The following is an 18,408-nucleotide window of genomic DNA, read 5'->3' as shown; positions in this document are numbered from 1 at the left end:
GGCAAGTAATATTTTTGTAGGATAGATTGCTTTGATGCAGCTTTCTAGATTTTGAGCAAAGTAAATGGGAGGGAACCAAAACACTAGAAGGGTTAGTATTATGGCTTAATGTAAATGTTTTTGTCTTGAGCATATGCGGTAGTCTATAGTATTGTAAGCAATGGACCGGTGTTCTAGAAAGAGGAAGGGGACAAGTGCTTTGTGCGGAGGCGAGGCAGAAGATGATTATTTTTTTTGAGACTGGTGGTTCTTGTATCCAACCTGTGTGTTCTGGTGGTTGCAGAATCAGATGTCCCATTGCTTTTCTGATCTTATGTCCCTATCAGGTACTTCTGGTTTCTAGCCTTTTGTTGTGCTGCTCAGTTTTGAATTTTGCTGCTTCTGCCTTGTTGCTGAGGTCTGGTAGGAGGAACTCAGAGTTTGGGAGATGCTCTTGTCTTCCTGTTGTTTTGCTATGTCTGGTGTCTTAACAGCCCTTATCAGCCAGAAAGAAATTGCAGAAAAAGCCCCCCCAGTCCTGTGACGTGACTTGTTCAGGCAGTCTGAAAATGATGCGTACAATTTGATAATCTAGTAGAAGCAACAAGGAGATAATTATGCTTGCTCTTTAACTCTTTCAGATGATGTATTGATTAAAAATGGCTGGCTTTTTTGGTTTGTATGTGTCCAGCTTTTTTGGACAAACTGGTGCTGACTTCTCTTAAAAGTGGCAGCTGTGCTATGCTTTAAAACATGAGATGCTTGGATTCCCAATTAAAGAACCATCGTTGTGTAATGTTTTCCTAGTACTGCCTCATAAAAGACAAAATTATTATTTGAAACATCAGTCAGAAACATCATATAGACAGAAAACTTAATGTCAAATTAAGTTTGTCTGAGTTGCCAAGGAATTGAACACAGCTGACACTATGAAGAACTGTGATTTAGAATGTCAAATTGCTGTTTATGGAAAGTAGTTTATTGAAAAAGGCATGGAAATTATTTGAGATTTTGTTGGAGGAGGGAAATTAGAGCAATATTTCATGTTAACCATGGCCAGTTGAGATGTAAAATAAGCAACTAATGTTGTTAGTTCACATTTTATTGAAGCAGAGGAAAAATGTTGACCACATCACTGGAATTGCTTCTTATATTTGCTCTTCAAAACTGAAAGTTTAAGACCCATATGATACTAGTTGGCCTTTTGTTCTTTCCACAAGTAATGGCATCTCTTGCAGTAACCTGTCTATTTGTTGCTGTCTTAGTACTGTGTTGTATTATTGGTACTCGTGAAATTGATTTTCAACATCTTGGCATCTGAAGTCAGTTACCTGGAAGTTGGAACTATGTGGTGTGGAAGGCGTACCTGAAATAACCTCAGTGAATGCCTTAGACCAACCAAATGAAACCTACACTTGTATAACTCACACAGCTGTAGGACCTGTTCCTTTCTCCTTACAGTCAGTAGTGTGCTGCTTTTTTATTTATTATTTTAATTTATCAGAGGAAAAACTAGATCTAAAGCATGTATAAACAACCAGTTGTGATTTGTCACCAGTGTTGTGAGACTGGATGCTATCACAAGAAATAATGGCTGTCTTTATTAGGGTATACAAGTGAGCAGTGCGATAATTAGTTAATCTGTGAGCTTGCAGTCTGACTTGAGCAGCGAAGAGATCTGAGGATTCAGGTTGGACAACTCTACTAGTTCTTCAGCTCCCCCGTCCCTGCCCTTAAACATAGCTTATGTGATGTTACCTTTACTTCCTGATGGAGGGTAGGGGACAACCAGTTGTTGTCCAACAGTTAGTATGGAACTTAATTAAAAAGTCAACCACCTGCAGACTAAAATAAATTGCTTAAAGGTAGTGTATAAGAAGGAAGAAATCATACAGAACATGGCAGATATAAAAAAGGAATGTCTTTTTCATTGAATTTGTCCACTAGATGACACCACTGCAAAAGAGTATTTGCCTAATGTCTGTGAGCAGGCAACACCAGAATGCTCTAAGACAACACAGTGTTTTTGAAATGGACATTTTTACAGAACTAGCAGATGAAGTTCTCTGTTAGGAAGATTGCTGCATCTGATCATGCATTAGGTATAAATTAACATCCAGTTAACATCCTTTCTGTGCTCTGAATGATCTGATGTTGACTAGTGCCAGGCTGGAGGAAACCTAGATTAATCATGGAGCAACCTTGTCTGCAAGTGAAACTTCTTTTTTTAACTCATCAACTATTTGGCTGGTGTGGCAGTGCTTTAGGACTGTTCATAGTGGATTAACCACTGCATTAGGCCAATTAAAAGGTTTGTATACTGTTTTCATCTCTGTAAGTCTTAACTGGGGCACAGGAAGCATGTTGCTGGCCATGACTATGCCTCGCTGATATGGACTTGGGATGGTAGAAGATAATCCTTGTAAGACATAAGATTAAAGCTAATTTCCCATTTTTTTCATTCAAACTGGCAACAAAGTATTACTTGCTTATAAATGTAATTGTCTTCTCAGAACTAGGGTAAGATAAAATAAGACCGCTAGCTAGTAAAAGACAAAGTGTCTTCCATGTTTAGAATTTAACAAGTTACAGTGAATTCAAATTATTTTCTAGTTCACCAAAAAATTTTCTCCTTTGACATGTAGGCTTCAAAGCTGTCTGGATCCAGAGGCACTAGAGCTCGTGTCTACAGAGTCAGAAAATTATAGTGTGTTTTTGTAGTGGTAAGGCTTAAGCATAAGTTCCTGCAGACAAAAAAAGTTTCCTGCTTTATTTTGAAAGGTGAATTTGAATTCCGGTGGCAAAGTTAGTGTGGTGCTTATGAAACAGCATAGCTGACAGTATTGGAGAGCAGCTCACGTATTCATAGAACAAGTACAGTTTGCATTCTTCCAGCATTGCTGTGTAAGGATCAGTCAGCTCCTGGCCTGGAAAAATCATGTTTAAGGAATTCACTTTCCACTGCCCTTAAGTCTTTTGGGATATAAATATATTTGTATTTGTTGGCTAATAAATTTATTTGTATTTGACTAATGGAAGCTATGAGATGATGGTATCTGGGAGAGAACCTGCATCTCCTTTCTTATAGATTATTGAACAGCTGTTACAACTATTTTTGGGCACTGTCAATCTGTTAGCTCTCTTCTGTGCCCACTCTACCTTTATAAGTATAAATTTAAAAGTACAGATTTTAGTTTGTTTTATGTTTTTTCTGGGTTTTTTTTAAATCAGTGCAATACTATGAACGGAAGACTGGGCAGTCGAAACAATGCATATACTGGTGTTACTGTTAGTGCTGTCCTAATTCCACAAGAGACAGCTGATGCAGCTACTGTGTATATATGATTCTCTTGTCCTAAGCAAAAACATGCTTCTTACTAGTTTGTTTGAAGCATACAATCTTACCTGTGACTTGACAGACAAATGAAGATGCTAAAACTTGAAAACAACACTCTTACTGTACTTCAGGAAGCCATTATGTGCATAAAACTTGTCTCCTTGTTGTGTGCTTTGTTTTGTCTGTGCGTTAAACTGTACCAGTTAGCTTAGTAAAAGATGTCACTTATTCCTTCAGATCTTGTCTCACTTTTATCTCTGTAATTACTTTCAAGTGTGTGAGAACTGTTAGGACAAGGATATGAGTTAATGCACTTACCTGACATTTACTTCTTGAAAACTTACTAAAAGCTGACAAAATAGAATGAGTCTATGGCTTTTTGGTATTTCTTCGTTCTTGCGACTATAGCTTTTTGTATTACTGACTGTTTTGGGGTTTTTTGTGGTCAACTAACTTTACATACTATTAGAAAAGGTGTGCTTTTTTTAATTTTGTCATTTGAAAAACATTGCTTTCATTTGGGTGTCTGTTTTAAAAAGTGAATTTCCTTTTCCTTCTGACTTACTGAACGTTGTTTTCTTTATGTTAAAAGTCGGCTATTAGAATACTGTTAAAAGTATTGCAATATTCCCACCCCGCCCCCATTTGAAACAGTCTTCTGCATCCAATGGATGGTTTTTGTCTGCTTACTGTAAAGCATACAGAGGCACATTTATAACTCATCTGGGCCTTCACGAGATCTTGTTTTTTGACCTGTAATGAGGACATAGCAGATTGGCAGACTGTTATTTATATCACAGTAGTTAGTGCCAGCCAGATCAAAAGCTGTAGTGCAGAATGCTCAGCTGATGGGCAGCGAGAAGTGGTCTCTCCTCTCACAGCTTCCAACTCCAGCCTTGGTTGGACGTAAAGGCCTGCTCAGCATTTGGGAACAACTTCTCCAAGTTAAATCAAAGTGCTGGTAAGGTTTTTGTTTGACATCCTGCAATGGCTGGTTTTGGCCCGTTACATAGTGGAGTGAAGCTTCTCTTTCTACTCCTCAAATTGTGGTTTTCTGGTGCTCCAGCAGAGGTAGATGGAGATACCTGCTTGTCCTGCAACTCATAATAGCTTGTGTGTGTGCTTTTGAGTTGCTGAGCTGAATGAAAGAGAAATATGGCAAGTAAGTTATACTTACCCTTTGTTCTGGGTTTTCCTGAATCACTCTGATCTTGAACTACTGGTAAGTTTGAAGCATGTACTGTGTCTTGCTCTTGTTAGGTGTGTGGTTTCCCTGGAACAGACTCTCCTAGTGACCCAGTATTCATTTGCCTAGAGGTCATTTTTCAGTTAGGAAGGATAAACCACTGATATCACTGAGCTACTCAAGAAATTAGAGTGTCACAGGGACTCTAAATGAGGGAGGTCTTGCTACTTCTCCTTCCTCCTCTGCTTTTGCCTGTTGCCAATATTTGTCTCTTGCACATGCTCTAGTTCTTGTCAGATCCTTCAGTGAGCTGCTTGAAGTAGCTGATAGGACAAAAACTTACCTGGCTCTTCATGTTGGATTAGTTTTGGATTTCTGTTGTGTGTGTTAGCAAGTGAATTCAATTTAATGGCAATCAATAAATGATACTGAGCACTGGAGCAACAAAAAGCAAGCACTGCACCAAGTATGTGGCTGGAAGGAGGAATGGCAAGGGAAGATTTCCCGCTTTTGGCAGTGTTGAACTGTTAAGTCATCTCTGCATCTCATGAAGCAGCACCCTGATTGCTTTTGTACGCCTTCAGCCTGCTGATTTCTTACTGTTTGGGGAGTGACAAGGTTCAGTCCTACCTTTAAGTTTTCTGCTAGTTGTGTTAAGCTGCTCTTCAAAGCACAGCCCAGAATCATTCTTCTCCAGGGAGACTGATGGAGCTGAGTTTCCAGAGAAAATACTTCCTGTGCCACAGTCTCCAGTCAGTGTCTTTTGCCCTCAGATTGCTGGAGTCAGTTATATTCTCTCACCTGTGCAGCTCATCAGCCCTACCCGAAATTCATGGAAATCAGTGGAAGATCTCAGTTTTTTTCATCTGAGAGAGATGTGCACTAGTACTTTAAACAAATTACATTGGTGATACCTCCTCTGGCTTTGTGTTTAAAACTTGGGCTCCTGTTGGTGGTGTTCTGTTTCTTCAAAAAAGAACAGATTTAATCATGCAGGCTGAGCACTTCTTGGAACCTTTCCCATAACTTAAGAGAACGTCAAAGAGCTTGATTTCTGAGCTGAGCAAAAAATAAATCTGTGAGCATAAAGGCCCTGCTTGGGACAGGTCAGAAGACCTGTATCCTGTTGATGGTAGCAGCCTGTAGTGCAGAAAGAGGTATGCAAATATGTTGGAGTATGGGGTAATCCTTTTGCAGGTTTACTGTTCTAGCTTTTGGCTGTCAGTGAGCTAGGGTTGCTGGGGACTATTGTGTAAAAGTTCATGATGGCTCTAGTCTCAATTTATCTGATCCTTTTCTGAAGGCCTTTAGGATTCACTTAGTGTGGCTGTAAGCTTTTTCACAATATTTATTGTTATTTGAAGAAAGTGCTTCCTGACTGAGCGAGATATTGGGGTATGTATTTGTTTACTTTAATGCCTCTGTCTCTTTAGATTGAGGTACCCCCAGTTCTTATTTTATGGGAAATAGTGAGTGAGCATGACTTGACTTTGACATAAGCTCTGTAAAGATCTTAAGGTATCCTTTTTAGAAAGTATTTCAAGTAGTATGCTTCGAGTGTCTCGCTTCAGCTTTCAGCTCTGCTGTTTTATGTGCCTTATGATCTAAGTTGTAATGTGAACTCAGGGAATGAGGTTATTGAGAAGAGCAGACCTTCGTTCGTGCTAGAAGCAGAGTGTCTTTGCCTGGCTTAGCCCAGGGAATTGATTACTACTAGCCATGACCTGACTGTAGCAAGGCTAAAAAAAAGTCTTCATTTGTAAATTATTATTTCTTTAATGCCAGAAGGAATGGTTGTATCACTTTCTTTAATCCCCTGTCTATCAGAAACCATTAAATTTCATTGGATTATGCTTTTATTGAGCCAGGTAACGTGTGTGTCACTTGATTCCTTCCCCAAAGATTTCTGGTATTTATTTGAATGAAGGCATAGAGAATGGAGAATCACTTACTTTCTGTGATAGCTTATTCCATTAGTCATTCTCCCTGTTTAATAATAAAAAATAAAAAAAGGCACCTGTATTGGGGATTTTGCTACTCTCTGAATCAAGCGTATAGAATATATAATTTCCATTCTTACAGAAGGAGATGTGTTACCCTGTAAATTACAGGGCTGCCCAATGGATAAGCAGGTAAATGAAGTGTTGGTAAATACTCAGTGACTAAATACTCACGTCTTTTTGTCCAGGAGGATTGATTCTTGTGTGTGTGTTTTAGCTTCTTTGTCCTTTCATGGCATTAAGTAGTGTATGTCACGATGTAGCTTTCATGTGGCTGTTTAACGTGATTGCAAATTTAGTGTATATGCGCTCCCTCTAGTGGTCTTCAAATAATAAACAAATTAGAAAAAGTAGTGGTATGCATTGGTGTTTTTGATTATTTTCCATTAGAAATCAATTTAAAAGTGTTTTTAAACTGAATTGAATTGAACTCTCTAGGAAATATTTTATAATCTGAAACAAAAATAATTCTACTAAGAAGTCTTTTATAGCAGGTGATCTTTGTTGGATTTAAAAAAAAACCCCTAATATACACGTTCTGCCATGCAATCAGCTCCATATTATTTAGTATGAAGGGGACGCTGTGATGTTCTGAATATTGGAAATCCAAGATACTGTAATAATGGACTCTTCTCTTAGGACTCAGCTGGAGCCTGGTTCTGGGCCAGTCTTTAATAAGCCTCGTTGGGCTTGGACTTAGTTTGTGAACTGAGAGTAGGCTCTGTCTCATTACATACTTGGGTGTTCTTGGGTCTTTACGCGGAGTCTATTTAGATTTGCACAGTTAATTAGCTTGGGCTCCAGTCACCAGGAAAACGTGTCTTCCAGCCCCAGACCAGCCGGCTTTGGAAATGGGACCGGCTGCATTGGAATGGCAGCGTGCCTGCGGTCAGCGAGTCCAGCAGACTCAGGCTGCCTCTGCACGCAGGCAGCTCTGGTGTCCCTGTGGATAATTAAGTGCTGGTCATATTGTTGTCTTTAAGAATATATAAGGATGTTAATAGTTTTGGGTTTTTTAAATTATTTTCATATTTTTTAAAATAGCATATTCCATCAGAGCATCCTGGAGCGCTCTCCCTGTTGGAGAGAGGCTTGGGGAGGACAGCTGCAGGCACCGTGTTGCTGCTCCTAACTAAACTCACAAGTTAATATGACCAAGGATATTTTAATGTTTTCAACTTTTCTCCCTGTGCATCCCAGCTTTGTATTTTCCCATCAATGAATGCAGATTTTGGATCGTACTGTCTGCTTGCGGAAAGAGGTGTTTAAGAAGAAATATTTTGACATTGTTTCCTTTTTTTTCCAATGTTCAGATAGAAGAACACTTAGAATTTGTCTGTCACAGATTTGTTGGGATTGGTTTGTTTGTTTTTGACTTAGACATGATGTCACACTAATTCAAGCCCTGTACTTCATGTATTCTCCATTTTTTTTAATTTCAAGTGACAGTGTTTGGTGCCTAGAGAAGAGAATTATTATGTATTCTTTCTCCCCCCGCCCTTTGAGCTTTTAGTGGTAGTATGTGACAGCATCCATTGATTGCAATAGTTAATTTTCATGAAGCAGACATGGCTTTAGGAAATTAAAAATAAAAATATGAACCATGGAATTTCAGAAAGGGGTGAAAGTTAGTGGTTAAGAACCAGCTATAATACAGTTACCCAGCATGAAGTGTCAATTAATTATACTTTTTAATATGTAGTTAATTCTGCCTTTTATAACTACCATTCAGGATGGCAAAGGGATAGACTTGTTTTGTCAATTGTGTGCATGCCAGATGGAGCCTTAATATGTGTCAGCAGATAAATGGGCCATTATTAAGATTAGATGCATAGTGATCATTTCAGCCTTGTTTATTTAGGTCATCGACAGCAGTAGAAGATGATCTCTTATAAGTAAACATATTTTGGGATCTGAAAATCTTTTGCTTTTCTTAGATCGCTGTCAAAATAAATGTAAAAGATTTGGTGTCTAGTTTTAAAGTAACGTTAAGTTAGCTTTTTAGTTTACTTAAGTGAGAACTGAAAAAAAAAAATATACAACCACAAGTAATTCTACCAGTGACTTGATTTGGTGTCCTGAGTAGTGAAACCAATAGCTTTGTAAGCACATGAATTTGTTCATTTATTAGGTGGAACTCATGAAGTTAGTGTTTTACCTAGTATTTCAGTGCAAGGCTCTTAAGTATTTACTTACTTAGTAGACAATAGAATGTTCAGTTATATATGTATTCTTAAAATAACATCTGCTACAACTTTAGACTCCTTGCACTAGTGAAAGACTTTGATGGTAATGTCTGTGTTTTATTTCAGGTTGCAGTGTAAAATTTTGGAAGTCATAGCTCCAGCCCATCACAATGGAATGGCGAACGGCCACGCCAGCAGTGCTGATGGAGACACAATTGTCATCAGCGACAGTGACGACTCAGAAACACACAATAGCTCTGCACAAAATGGGTAAATGATACTTTTGCAGTATAAAGCATTTGGGCTGGATGGAAATAAGACTAAAGCAGGTGTGGCAGGGTCTATCTGAAACTTGATCAGTATGGATTGTGAGTGCTCAGGCAGCTGAAGGTAAGAAGCTGAATATTCACAGGTGCCAGTTACGCGATGTGTAATCCAACGTAGAACTGTGCGTTGTGAGAAATGGAGTACGTACAGAATAATCATTGTTCATCTGTTTGGAATGACAGTGTTTCTGTTGAGAGATGATGAAAGAGCCATGTATGCCTATCACTAGTTCTCTCTGCACTGCAGAACCTGTGCTGCTATAGCTTGGAAAATGCACTCGTGTTGTGCATTTCTACAGTCTGGTACTACTTAGCATGATGTATTGCTTCACTTCCATCATGGGGCCCAGAGTTGAGATTGCCTTATAATAAGAGGACATGCTTTTACTGGAACTCTCTGGAAAGTCTTTTCAGAGACTTAATGTGTTTGTGTCCAAAATATAAAAATGTACAAAGCTTTCTTCGTTGTGGATGTGTCATGTAAATATATACCATTTTATTTAATGGATTTGATTATGATTTTAGGTGCAGTGAAACCATGTGTCTTGTCTTAAGGAACTACCTATAGGATGGAGTAGCTTAATAACACTGAATAAAAGAGCTTCTTGGCTATAATTGTGGTGGTTAATTTTGAGAATCCCTTTATGGGCCAGTAGTTGAGCTTATATATGCAGTTTATCCTAGCAGTATAATGAGGAGAAATATTTCTGTGCTTCACAAGCACAATGCTGATGAAAGAAGGAAGTTTGAAGTGGAGCCCAGTCTTGTATCTAGCAACATACAGGCTTTACATGAACTGTCATTGGCTTGGAGATGTCATGTGGATGCAGAAGTTATTCTCATTGATTGCTGCATGAGGACTTCCATGTCCTGACATGCCTTGAATAACTAGGGTGGAGCTCCTCACTTGGCTGAGAATATAACATGGGATAAATAATTTTTTAGATTCTCTGCTGTCTCTTGAAGGCAGTGTCCAAGTTGTTCATGAAGAGGTCCTACATCTTTGAGACAATAATTGCATTTTCTGTGTTCCACAAGCCATATGGAATTTGAAAGGAGGTTATTCTTGGAATTACGCAAGTGTGCATAGAGCTGACTGTGGGATTGATCCCTTTATGTCACTGTCACTTCCATGCATGCAGAGCTGGTAGTAAGACTGAGTCTTATGCTCCCAGTCAGTCTGTGTTTCTCCTCAGCTGATTACTTACTTTGACAATGCAAAGAAGGGAGGGGAAAAAAATTTATTTCTCTTAGAGAAATCTTGTGAAAATATACAAATCTTTGGAGCACTGTTCTGTGGCATAACTAACATTTATGCTACAAGCTTAAAATAGTAGACCTCTTACAGCTTTAAAATGCTTACTGGAAGTTTTAAGTGAGTCTTTTTATAACAAATGCAAGAGTGTAATAACACTTCAATTAGTTTCTGGTTATATTCTGAGTATATGGAAACTTGGAAAGTATTATTTGCTGTACCTGTAAAACCTATCTGAAAGTAGAGCATTGTTGTCAATTTTTGTATATTGGCATCTAAGGTTCTTTATACCCTTACTCATAAGAAATCTCACTGAACTGAAAGACATCATTTTGCAGCCCTAATCCTTCAGGGACTACATTTTGATGTTTATGGAGAAGCTTGGATGTGGAGAGTATGGATGTTATTTACCTTGGGACCAATGTCAAGTTGATACGTGCAGAACCACAGTTCTGCCTCTTCACACAAATCTCCAGGTTTTGAGACCCAGCTTTCGTGCAAAGCTGTAGTGCCGTTAAACAATGGTACAGCAGATGCTCAGTGTGTTTGTGAGAGGGGGAGGGGAGCACAGCACAGATTGATGGGCCATCTGCAAATATTTTTCCTAAAGAATCTGTAAGGCTAGAGAATCTTAACTGAAAATAGATGTCACTAGAGATCCCAGCCTTTCTCTGACCCTACTCCTGTCTGCATGGGGCAGAAATAGCCATGCACTCTGTACAAGTGTTCCTGCTGACCTTTTTTATTGTGTTCTGCAGTAAAAGCTGAGGTTGTACGGAGAGAAAGAGGCGGGACGCTCTCACTCATGCACTCCCTCAGAAAAACAGGATGCCTTGTAAGGCCTGGTTTATGAAGCAAAAGGTAGCAATCTTCTGAGAGCTTAAACTGTTGATACTATACCCTGGGACCCTGTGGTACTGTAGGATAGTGGTCATCATGGAATAGCAGTGTTCATACCTTGAACTGCTACATATAAGGGTAAGGTTGAACTCTTGCATTGGCTTTAGCACTCAGCAGCAGACTGGAGATTGAGGGACTTGTACTGCCAAATATATACAATACTAGCTGCAACTTAATTCATGGCATTGCTCCTGCTAGGGCTATGAGTCATGTGAACCATCAACCACAGCAGAAATACTAAAAGAAAAATTTCTTTTTGGCTTGCTGGCTAGTTCATGGCAGTAAATTTGGGTGTTTATTCACTTTGAAGTTTATTTTACAGAAGGGTTAATTTTTCCTGCAAATTTTGGGATGCAAGCAGAGGTAACAAAGTTTTTGGAAATAATGCCAGTGGAACCTTAACATTCAGATTTTTTTACCATTCTCAACCTAGTTTTCTGCCTCTATTTGGAGAAGAAATTATGAATAGGGTATGTCAAAAACTGCGGTCATAGCTTGTCATTAAAGCTATACAAAGTCTTCAGTAGAACAAATCTTTCCTTATCTTTAATTCTTATCTTTCCTCTTTCCTTTCTTCCTCCATCTCGTGAATCTATTAATAATGATGGTAGGTCTTAGTCCACTTTTTATTGTAAGGAAGACCAAAGTACTGGATCAAAGGTAGCTTAAAATCTTCATCAAAAAGTTCAAAGTCAGGATTTTATTGCAGAACGCTCTTGTCTTGTCCATGGAGCGGTATAACCAGCATGCTGTTAACAGGCTTCAGGTTGCTGTATTTCCTTGTTTTAGACAGATTCCAGAAAGTATTTGCAGTTCTAGATGGGGAGTTGTAATTGCTCAATATAGAGTAGCTTGTTAGTGCCGACCTTCAAAGGTGTGCAGAGGCCAGCTTTTCTATCAGAATCATTATACTGACAGGTGTGTAAGGCTTGTGCTGGAGCATGAGGAGATCATAAATGGTTGTGTTGTTTAGCTAGCATTCTTCAAGGGAGCTTTTTCCATCCCCAAACTTAGTCAAAGAGAAGAAGACTCTTTTTGGAAAAGAGTCAAGAGAAGAAGCCTCTTTTTGGAAAAGCAGGACAGCATTCATTTTAGATGCATTCTTGATCCTCGAACCCTCAGTATTTTTCTGTGCAATTTTTCTAGTTCTGCTAATACCACAAGATATTGGTAGTTCCAGCAAGACTCAGACCAGATAGTATAGTCGTGTCCTGCACAAGGTGACTCAGAAGGATAAGGTCTCAGAAGTTTCTTGGTAAAGTTACCTTAATACCATTCTGTCTGAACATAATACAGCAGGACTGTAAGCAGAAATGTATGGTCATGTAGTCATTGTGCCAAAGTAATTGAAGGGCCCGTGATATTATTATCTGTTGGTGGTTCAGAATAACCTCATTCAAAAAATGCAAGAGTGTGCCACGTGCTAGGCACATTTATTTGAATGCAGTAGAAAGTAGGATAAATATGGGTGTGTCAGTTCCAGTTTTCAGCTGTGAAGTTACAAGATATTCTGTATTCTTTCCTCTGGATCTGGTGGTCTGTCAAAGCTGTCATGTGAAGACTTGCTGGAGGGTATTTCTGCTGCGAAATGGGTCTAACCTTTGCTAACTCTTACGTGGCTTATGTAATGCTTTGTAAAGTAAAATATAGCAAAAAATAATGAGTCTTATGCCAAAGCGACTAGATAATCTATATATATATATTAAAAGCTTTCTATGTGTACTGAATGACCTTTTTCTTCCTCTTCTGCACTAAGCAAGATTTTGACTAGATTTGGATTTATAGAGGTGGATTTCAGGAATACGTTAACCTTCTTAGGGCAATCATTGGAAACTCAGAAACTAAGCAGAGAAAACTGTGTGCTTGGAAATTAGGTTGGGACTATTATATATGATCCACTGAAGGTGAGAAAAGGTTTTACTCAAACTAAAAAGTAAAGGTAATGTTCAAGAGTTAACAGCTTGATTATTCTTTGGGCCCTGCTTTTGATTACAGACAATCAGAGCTTAGAATCAATTAAAAATACATAAATAAGCTAACACACTTATGGTATATAACATTGGCACTCTGCCTTTTATTTGGTATCTGAACATTATCTGTTTGAGTCCTCCTTTAGCTTGTTGGACTAAAGGGCTGGAAACACAGGGGTGTATGGTGAGGGAATAAGTTTGTGTTTGACACTATCCAGAAATTCCTAGCAACAGCCTTCATTACTTTAGCTTTCCTATCTTGAGACTGAAAATGATCATGGAAGACCAAGTCATGGTATGACCAAAACACAAAGCCCCTTCTAACACTCTTAAAATTATAGGCAGAGATGTTTAAATCTTGCCAGAGGGTATACTAAATTACTTTGTTTATACAGTTTATCTCTGTTTTGCTAATATGACTAGCTGGGTGGGGGAGGTTAAATTATTTTTCTTAAACTGGAGTTGGTCTGAGTGACTCAACTTGAGACTTTAACATGGATAGCATCATGCGAGGTAGACAGTGTGTATCATAGTACTTACCTGTAGGTTCAGTAGATGTGTTGCTGTTTCCAAGTCTAAATCTTCTTTTCTGTCCCTTCATTTGTTTTTAACTATGTTGATCATTTAATCATTGTAAGCTATTTTTCTCCAGAAATTATTCTCATCTAAAATGGCACTAACTGTGGATAGGTACTGTTTCTTTACACTTCATTTGTATGAATTCATATGTATTCATTAGTGGGCATCTGAATGTTGCATTTCTTTGGGCTTCTATTTCACAGTTAGTGGGGGTAGAAAATCGGAATCGGAGCACATTTCACATTCACATTCACATTCAACTACCGTGCAAAGTACAGTTCACTACATCTTGTGTGTTCTTCATAGAGGTAAAGAATAGCATATTGGTATATTGATTTATTTTGTTTTGTCACAATCTCCACCTTCAAGCATTTTGTAAATGCCAGAAGGACTGACAATGATGATGAAATGCATAGCTGTAAATCTTCTAGTTCATCCACATTACTTCCTCACCTTCCCCTACTGATGAAATAAGATGATGGTTGAATTCTTCCTAATAAAGCAATACGACTTTTGATTACAAATTACCACCCTAGGAGAAGTTAGTTTTGTTGTTTAATCGCACAATGCAACATTATTTGAAGAAAATGTCAGTAGTTTAACTCTGTTCATTAAGTCTGTCCATAAATATGCCACACTATTTAAAGTATACTGTCTATGGCAAAAACCCTCTCTTTGTTTTTTAAAGGAGTGAATTTTGTTTCGGTAGCACACCAGACCTGGGTTGGTTATTCTTCTAGGAAGAAGTGTAAGAAAACAGTTACTGTTATGTTAAAACTGAAGAAATATTTGCCATGGGGAAAAAATCTAGTTCTCTGTAGCCGATAGCTGTAAAAGGGAAGTACACTTTGGGGAAAAAAACCATGTGACTCAACAAACATTTATTTTAAAGTGTTGATGCACTGCGTTATGATTCCTGTTATTTTCAGAATGTTGTTGGTGAGGGTGTTTTTTCTAAATTGATATTTTGGAAAAATATTCTACCTGTTTTTTATTCATTTTGAGGTGTGATCTGTAGCTCTATGGCTACTGTTTTTACCCATTTTATTTAACTCTGTCTTTTGGACTCCTTCCTCATCATCTTTTTCTCCTTTTTCCTGCCTTTCTGTTGCCATCATGAGTACTGAGGGTATTAAGACGATGGTTTTCTGAGGGATCGGGATGTGTCATTGCTTCTCTCCCTCTTTGTTTTTCCTTCCCTTCTCCCCGCTAAGAAAACCAACATCCTCGATCCCTTTTCCTGTTCCTTGCAGGAACTGGGTTTGATGTGGATCTAAATCTAGTGACAGAAAAGTCGGCAGCAGTGAATAGGTCCTCTTTGATACCAGTGGAAGTTACAGCCTGTATTAAATATGTCTGGGTATTTTCAAGAGGTCCATTGTGTATGCATATACATATATTAAATGTGTACAATAGAAGACTGATGTTTTGTGATTGTAGTTAACTTTTTCATTTTTAAAATATTTTTAGGGAGAAGAAAGCCATAATTGATCCTCTTTTGTTCAAATACAAAGTCCAACCTATTAAAAAAGAACTATATGAAACTGTTATCGTTAAAGCATCTCAACTAAGGTAAAAATGAGTAAATGAAAGTTAAAATTGTACTTTATAACTGTGTGAGTCGTGTAATTAACTGTTAGATGGTTTTGATATAAAATGGCATTTTAAAGTAATATGTTAGAACTAGTAATTAGAGGGACTAGAACAAAATACTGTGTTTCACAGGCTTTCTGTAGCATGGGTTCCAAGCTTCACTAGTATTAACAGAGATACCAACTCTTTACAAGCCTCTGCTTTTGTTGGCACACAGATGAGACCTGCTGTTGCTTCTGATACCTATGCCTACTGCTGTGACTGATAAATAGGTGCAAAAAATGTTTGAGAACCCTATTCTATAATATTGATGAACTGCTGGCATTGTGAGCGCTCTCTCTGTGTGGTAGCATTACTTGTTTGAAATGTTGGAGCAGACATTGGCAGTCATACTTTACTGCTTTAAAATAGAAAGGTTAGAAAGATAGATCTGCAAAGATTTTTTTTTTTCTTCCTAAATAACATAATTTTTTCTTGAATTTAGATAAAACATGGTTTTTAGGGTAGATTGTGCATCAAAACTTTATAAACTGGATGCTTTGGAAAAAAAAAACTTCAGTGATTTCAAGCCATTTAGTTCCAGGGTGAAATCAAGATTAGTTTTTTCATTAACTACTCCTGTGTAGTCAGTTTTCTCCTTCCCATGAAGTAGTGTGGGTTATCTGGGATGCCAGGAAGCATTTAGAGCACACACTGCCCTGTAGCGAGGAGTGACACAGCCTGACCAAGCAGTGTGTGAATTCACCCCTCTCACTCGTTAGCTTGAGATTTCTGTGTCTCACTTCCCTGTTTGAGAGGTCTGAATGCTGCTTTTCTGTTGTCCTTGTTTGCTTGCTTGCTTGTTTTCATCCTCTTCTGAAACAATTGGACTTCAGTTTTATTTGGGGATTTTAAAAGCTACTGTGATAGAAAGGAATGTTTGGAGGATCTAGTGGGGGTAAATAATAAGCTGTGGAGTTTGTCTGTATGTGTGTGTAAAAGAGGACATACCAGGATCTTCAAAACAAAAATCACAGATGCATAAAACAACTGTTTAAGTATTGCTTGGGGTTTGTTTTGTTTACAAGGAAATTTTTAATTGAATTGGGGCGGCAAAGAGTGGCTGTTAGGTACAATAGTAAGGGTGTAATTTATGACCTTTTTTTCATTTTCTTAATCAATCATATGATCTGTTACATGTGTTCTTGCACATATGGTCAGCTGTACTTAATAATTAATTGTTAGTTGATAATGCTATCTTTCTTTCTTAATACAGCCGGAGGAAACATCTCTTTTCTCGTGATAGACTTAAACTTTTTCTGAAACAACACTGTGAACCACATGATGGAGTCATTAAAACGAAGGTAAATAAGGAATAATTTGTGGGATAGAGTATTGACCCTATTCAGTCTTATTTTTTCTCTGCTCAGAGCTGCTTCTTTAAACTACAAGTTTAGCTTTCTGTAAGTATAATATATTGAGTTAGTATTTGACTTTTCCAAAATAAAAGGATAAGTACAGAACTTTTTCTGTAAAAACAGGTTTTTGTTAAGTTTTACTTGTAAACAGGATGGTAGTTTTTCTGTACATGAAGCAGAACTTAATTCTCTAACTTCTTTAGTTACAGTTTAGAAAAGTTCCCAAAATAAAAATGGGAGCTTTTACCTAGAAGAATGTTATTTATTAAAACATAATATGTTTTTGCTTAGTCTAACACAAGTTGTTTTCATTCTTCAAGGTATGCAGCTGATACTTCTAAGTCAAATAAAAATTAACTGTTGCTGTTTTGGTACAGTAAGCTAATATAATTCTGTTGTAATGCTTGTAGCTGGGAAACATTTTATTGTAGATTGAATTCAGTCTCCAGTTCTTCAGTGGGACAGAAGTACCGAAAAGTTCAGATGGCTGGAATGGACTTTTGATGAGGCCTTAGATGTTGAAGATGTTAAGATGCATATTTTTGTCATCTTATGTGGAGATATATGGTGATACTTAGTGCAAGTTCAGACTAAAGTTCACAACTTAGTCTGCGCAGGATGATTCTGAGAATTTCTGTTTCCTTGTGCTCAAGGAATTGAGCAGCTTTTCCTACAGCAATTTCCCTTGCCTTGCTTGCTGTGCTGCAGGAAATCCTGGACTCTTTCACTGCATATTGCAGCCTTGACCCTGAAATCCTTCTTATCTTCATCTTGTTTTTAGGAAGTAGCACGTTTGTTTATTATGTCCTGTATTTTATGTGTGTGTTTAAGAGGAATCCTAATACAGCTTTATATGGGCTGTGTGCTCATTCTGCCCAGGAGGGCTCTGAGACATGACAGCATCGATGAGAGTCTTGCCTCTGAAAGATATGGAAAATAACAAAGGCAACTAATTTCTCAATAAGTGTGTAGCTTTTAAAGTCTGTTTCTTTTAAAGAAATTGAAATAGAAGAAAATATAGCTGAAGGGGATAAACCACCTCCTTCCTTGGGCTTGTTAGCGATCCCATTGTCCTTGATGTGATACAGTGTGCTGGGTCTAGTGATCTATTAGCGATGCTTTCTGGTGTGTTAGGAAAATGGTTATATTCTGTATATGTGTGTTTGTCATATTCTCTTTGTTTGGGCTATTTGTGGACCGTCTCCTTGTTCCCTTGCTTTTCAGCAGTTATGTGAACATGTCCTATTTGGAGTGTCTCCTTTGTATCCTCATCCATATCACTTGATAAGGGCAGACTTCCTGAAATCACCAGGTTGAGAAAGCCAACTTGAAACTTTGACAATTCAGAATGAGAGAAGTCCTAAATTTTCTCATCCTCCAGAAATGTTTAAGTATGATAGAGAATTACGTGATTCTTCAGTAAATTAATTTTCTGGCTTTCTCCTTCAAAAGTCATTTTCAACACATTTCAGTAACTTGCTCAGAAGACTGTGTCCAGTTGTGTTTGCTAAAAGGCATCTAAAGAAATAAAATCTTACCAAATGAGGCCAAATGCTATTGTCAAATGTGTGCTGCTTACATTACTACCCTATTGGTGGACTAACTCTGCAGTTAGACTGTTCCAGAGTTCTATTTCTTATCCTAAGCTAACCAGTTGTGAGTCTAGTTAATTTTTATTGTCTTTTTTGTGAATCAATGAT

The 18,408-nt window shown here is 37.9% G+C and overlaps 1 protein-coding gene across 3 annotated transcripts in view; it reads left to right on the top strand.

Annotated features, from left to right (window-relative positions):
- The window catches only part of BAZ1A (bromodomain adjacent to zinc finger domain 1A), a 65,066-nt gene that overhangs the window by 11,234 nt on the left and 35,424 nt on the right, over positions 1–18,408 (top strand). For all 3 annotated transcript variants that reach the window (XM_074868278.1, XM_074868276.1, XM_074868277.1), the window contains exons 4-6: positions 8,815–8,958; positions 15,189–15,290; positions 16,567–16,654. In XM_074868278.1, the coding sequence (XP_074724379.1) occupies positions 8,815–8,958; positions 15,189–15,290; positions 16,567–16,654 (334 nt within the window). The remainder of the gene's footprint in view (positions 1–8,814; positions 8,959–15,188; positions 15,291–16,566; positions 16,655–18,408) is intronic.

Source organism: Strix uralensis, chromosome 4 (assembly GCF_047716275.1).
Source record: "Strix uralensis isolate ZFMK-TIS-50842 chromosome 4, bStrUra1, whole genome shotgun sequence".
NCBI classification, from domain to species: Eukaryota; Metazoa; Chordata; class Aves; order Strigiformes; family Strigidae; genus Strix; species Strix uralensis.
Note: the sequence above shows the minus strand (reverse complement) of the source record. Positions and strands in the feature narration are given on the sequence as shown.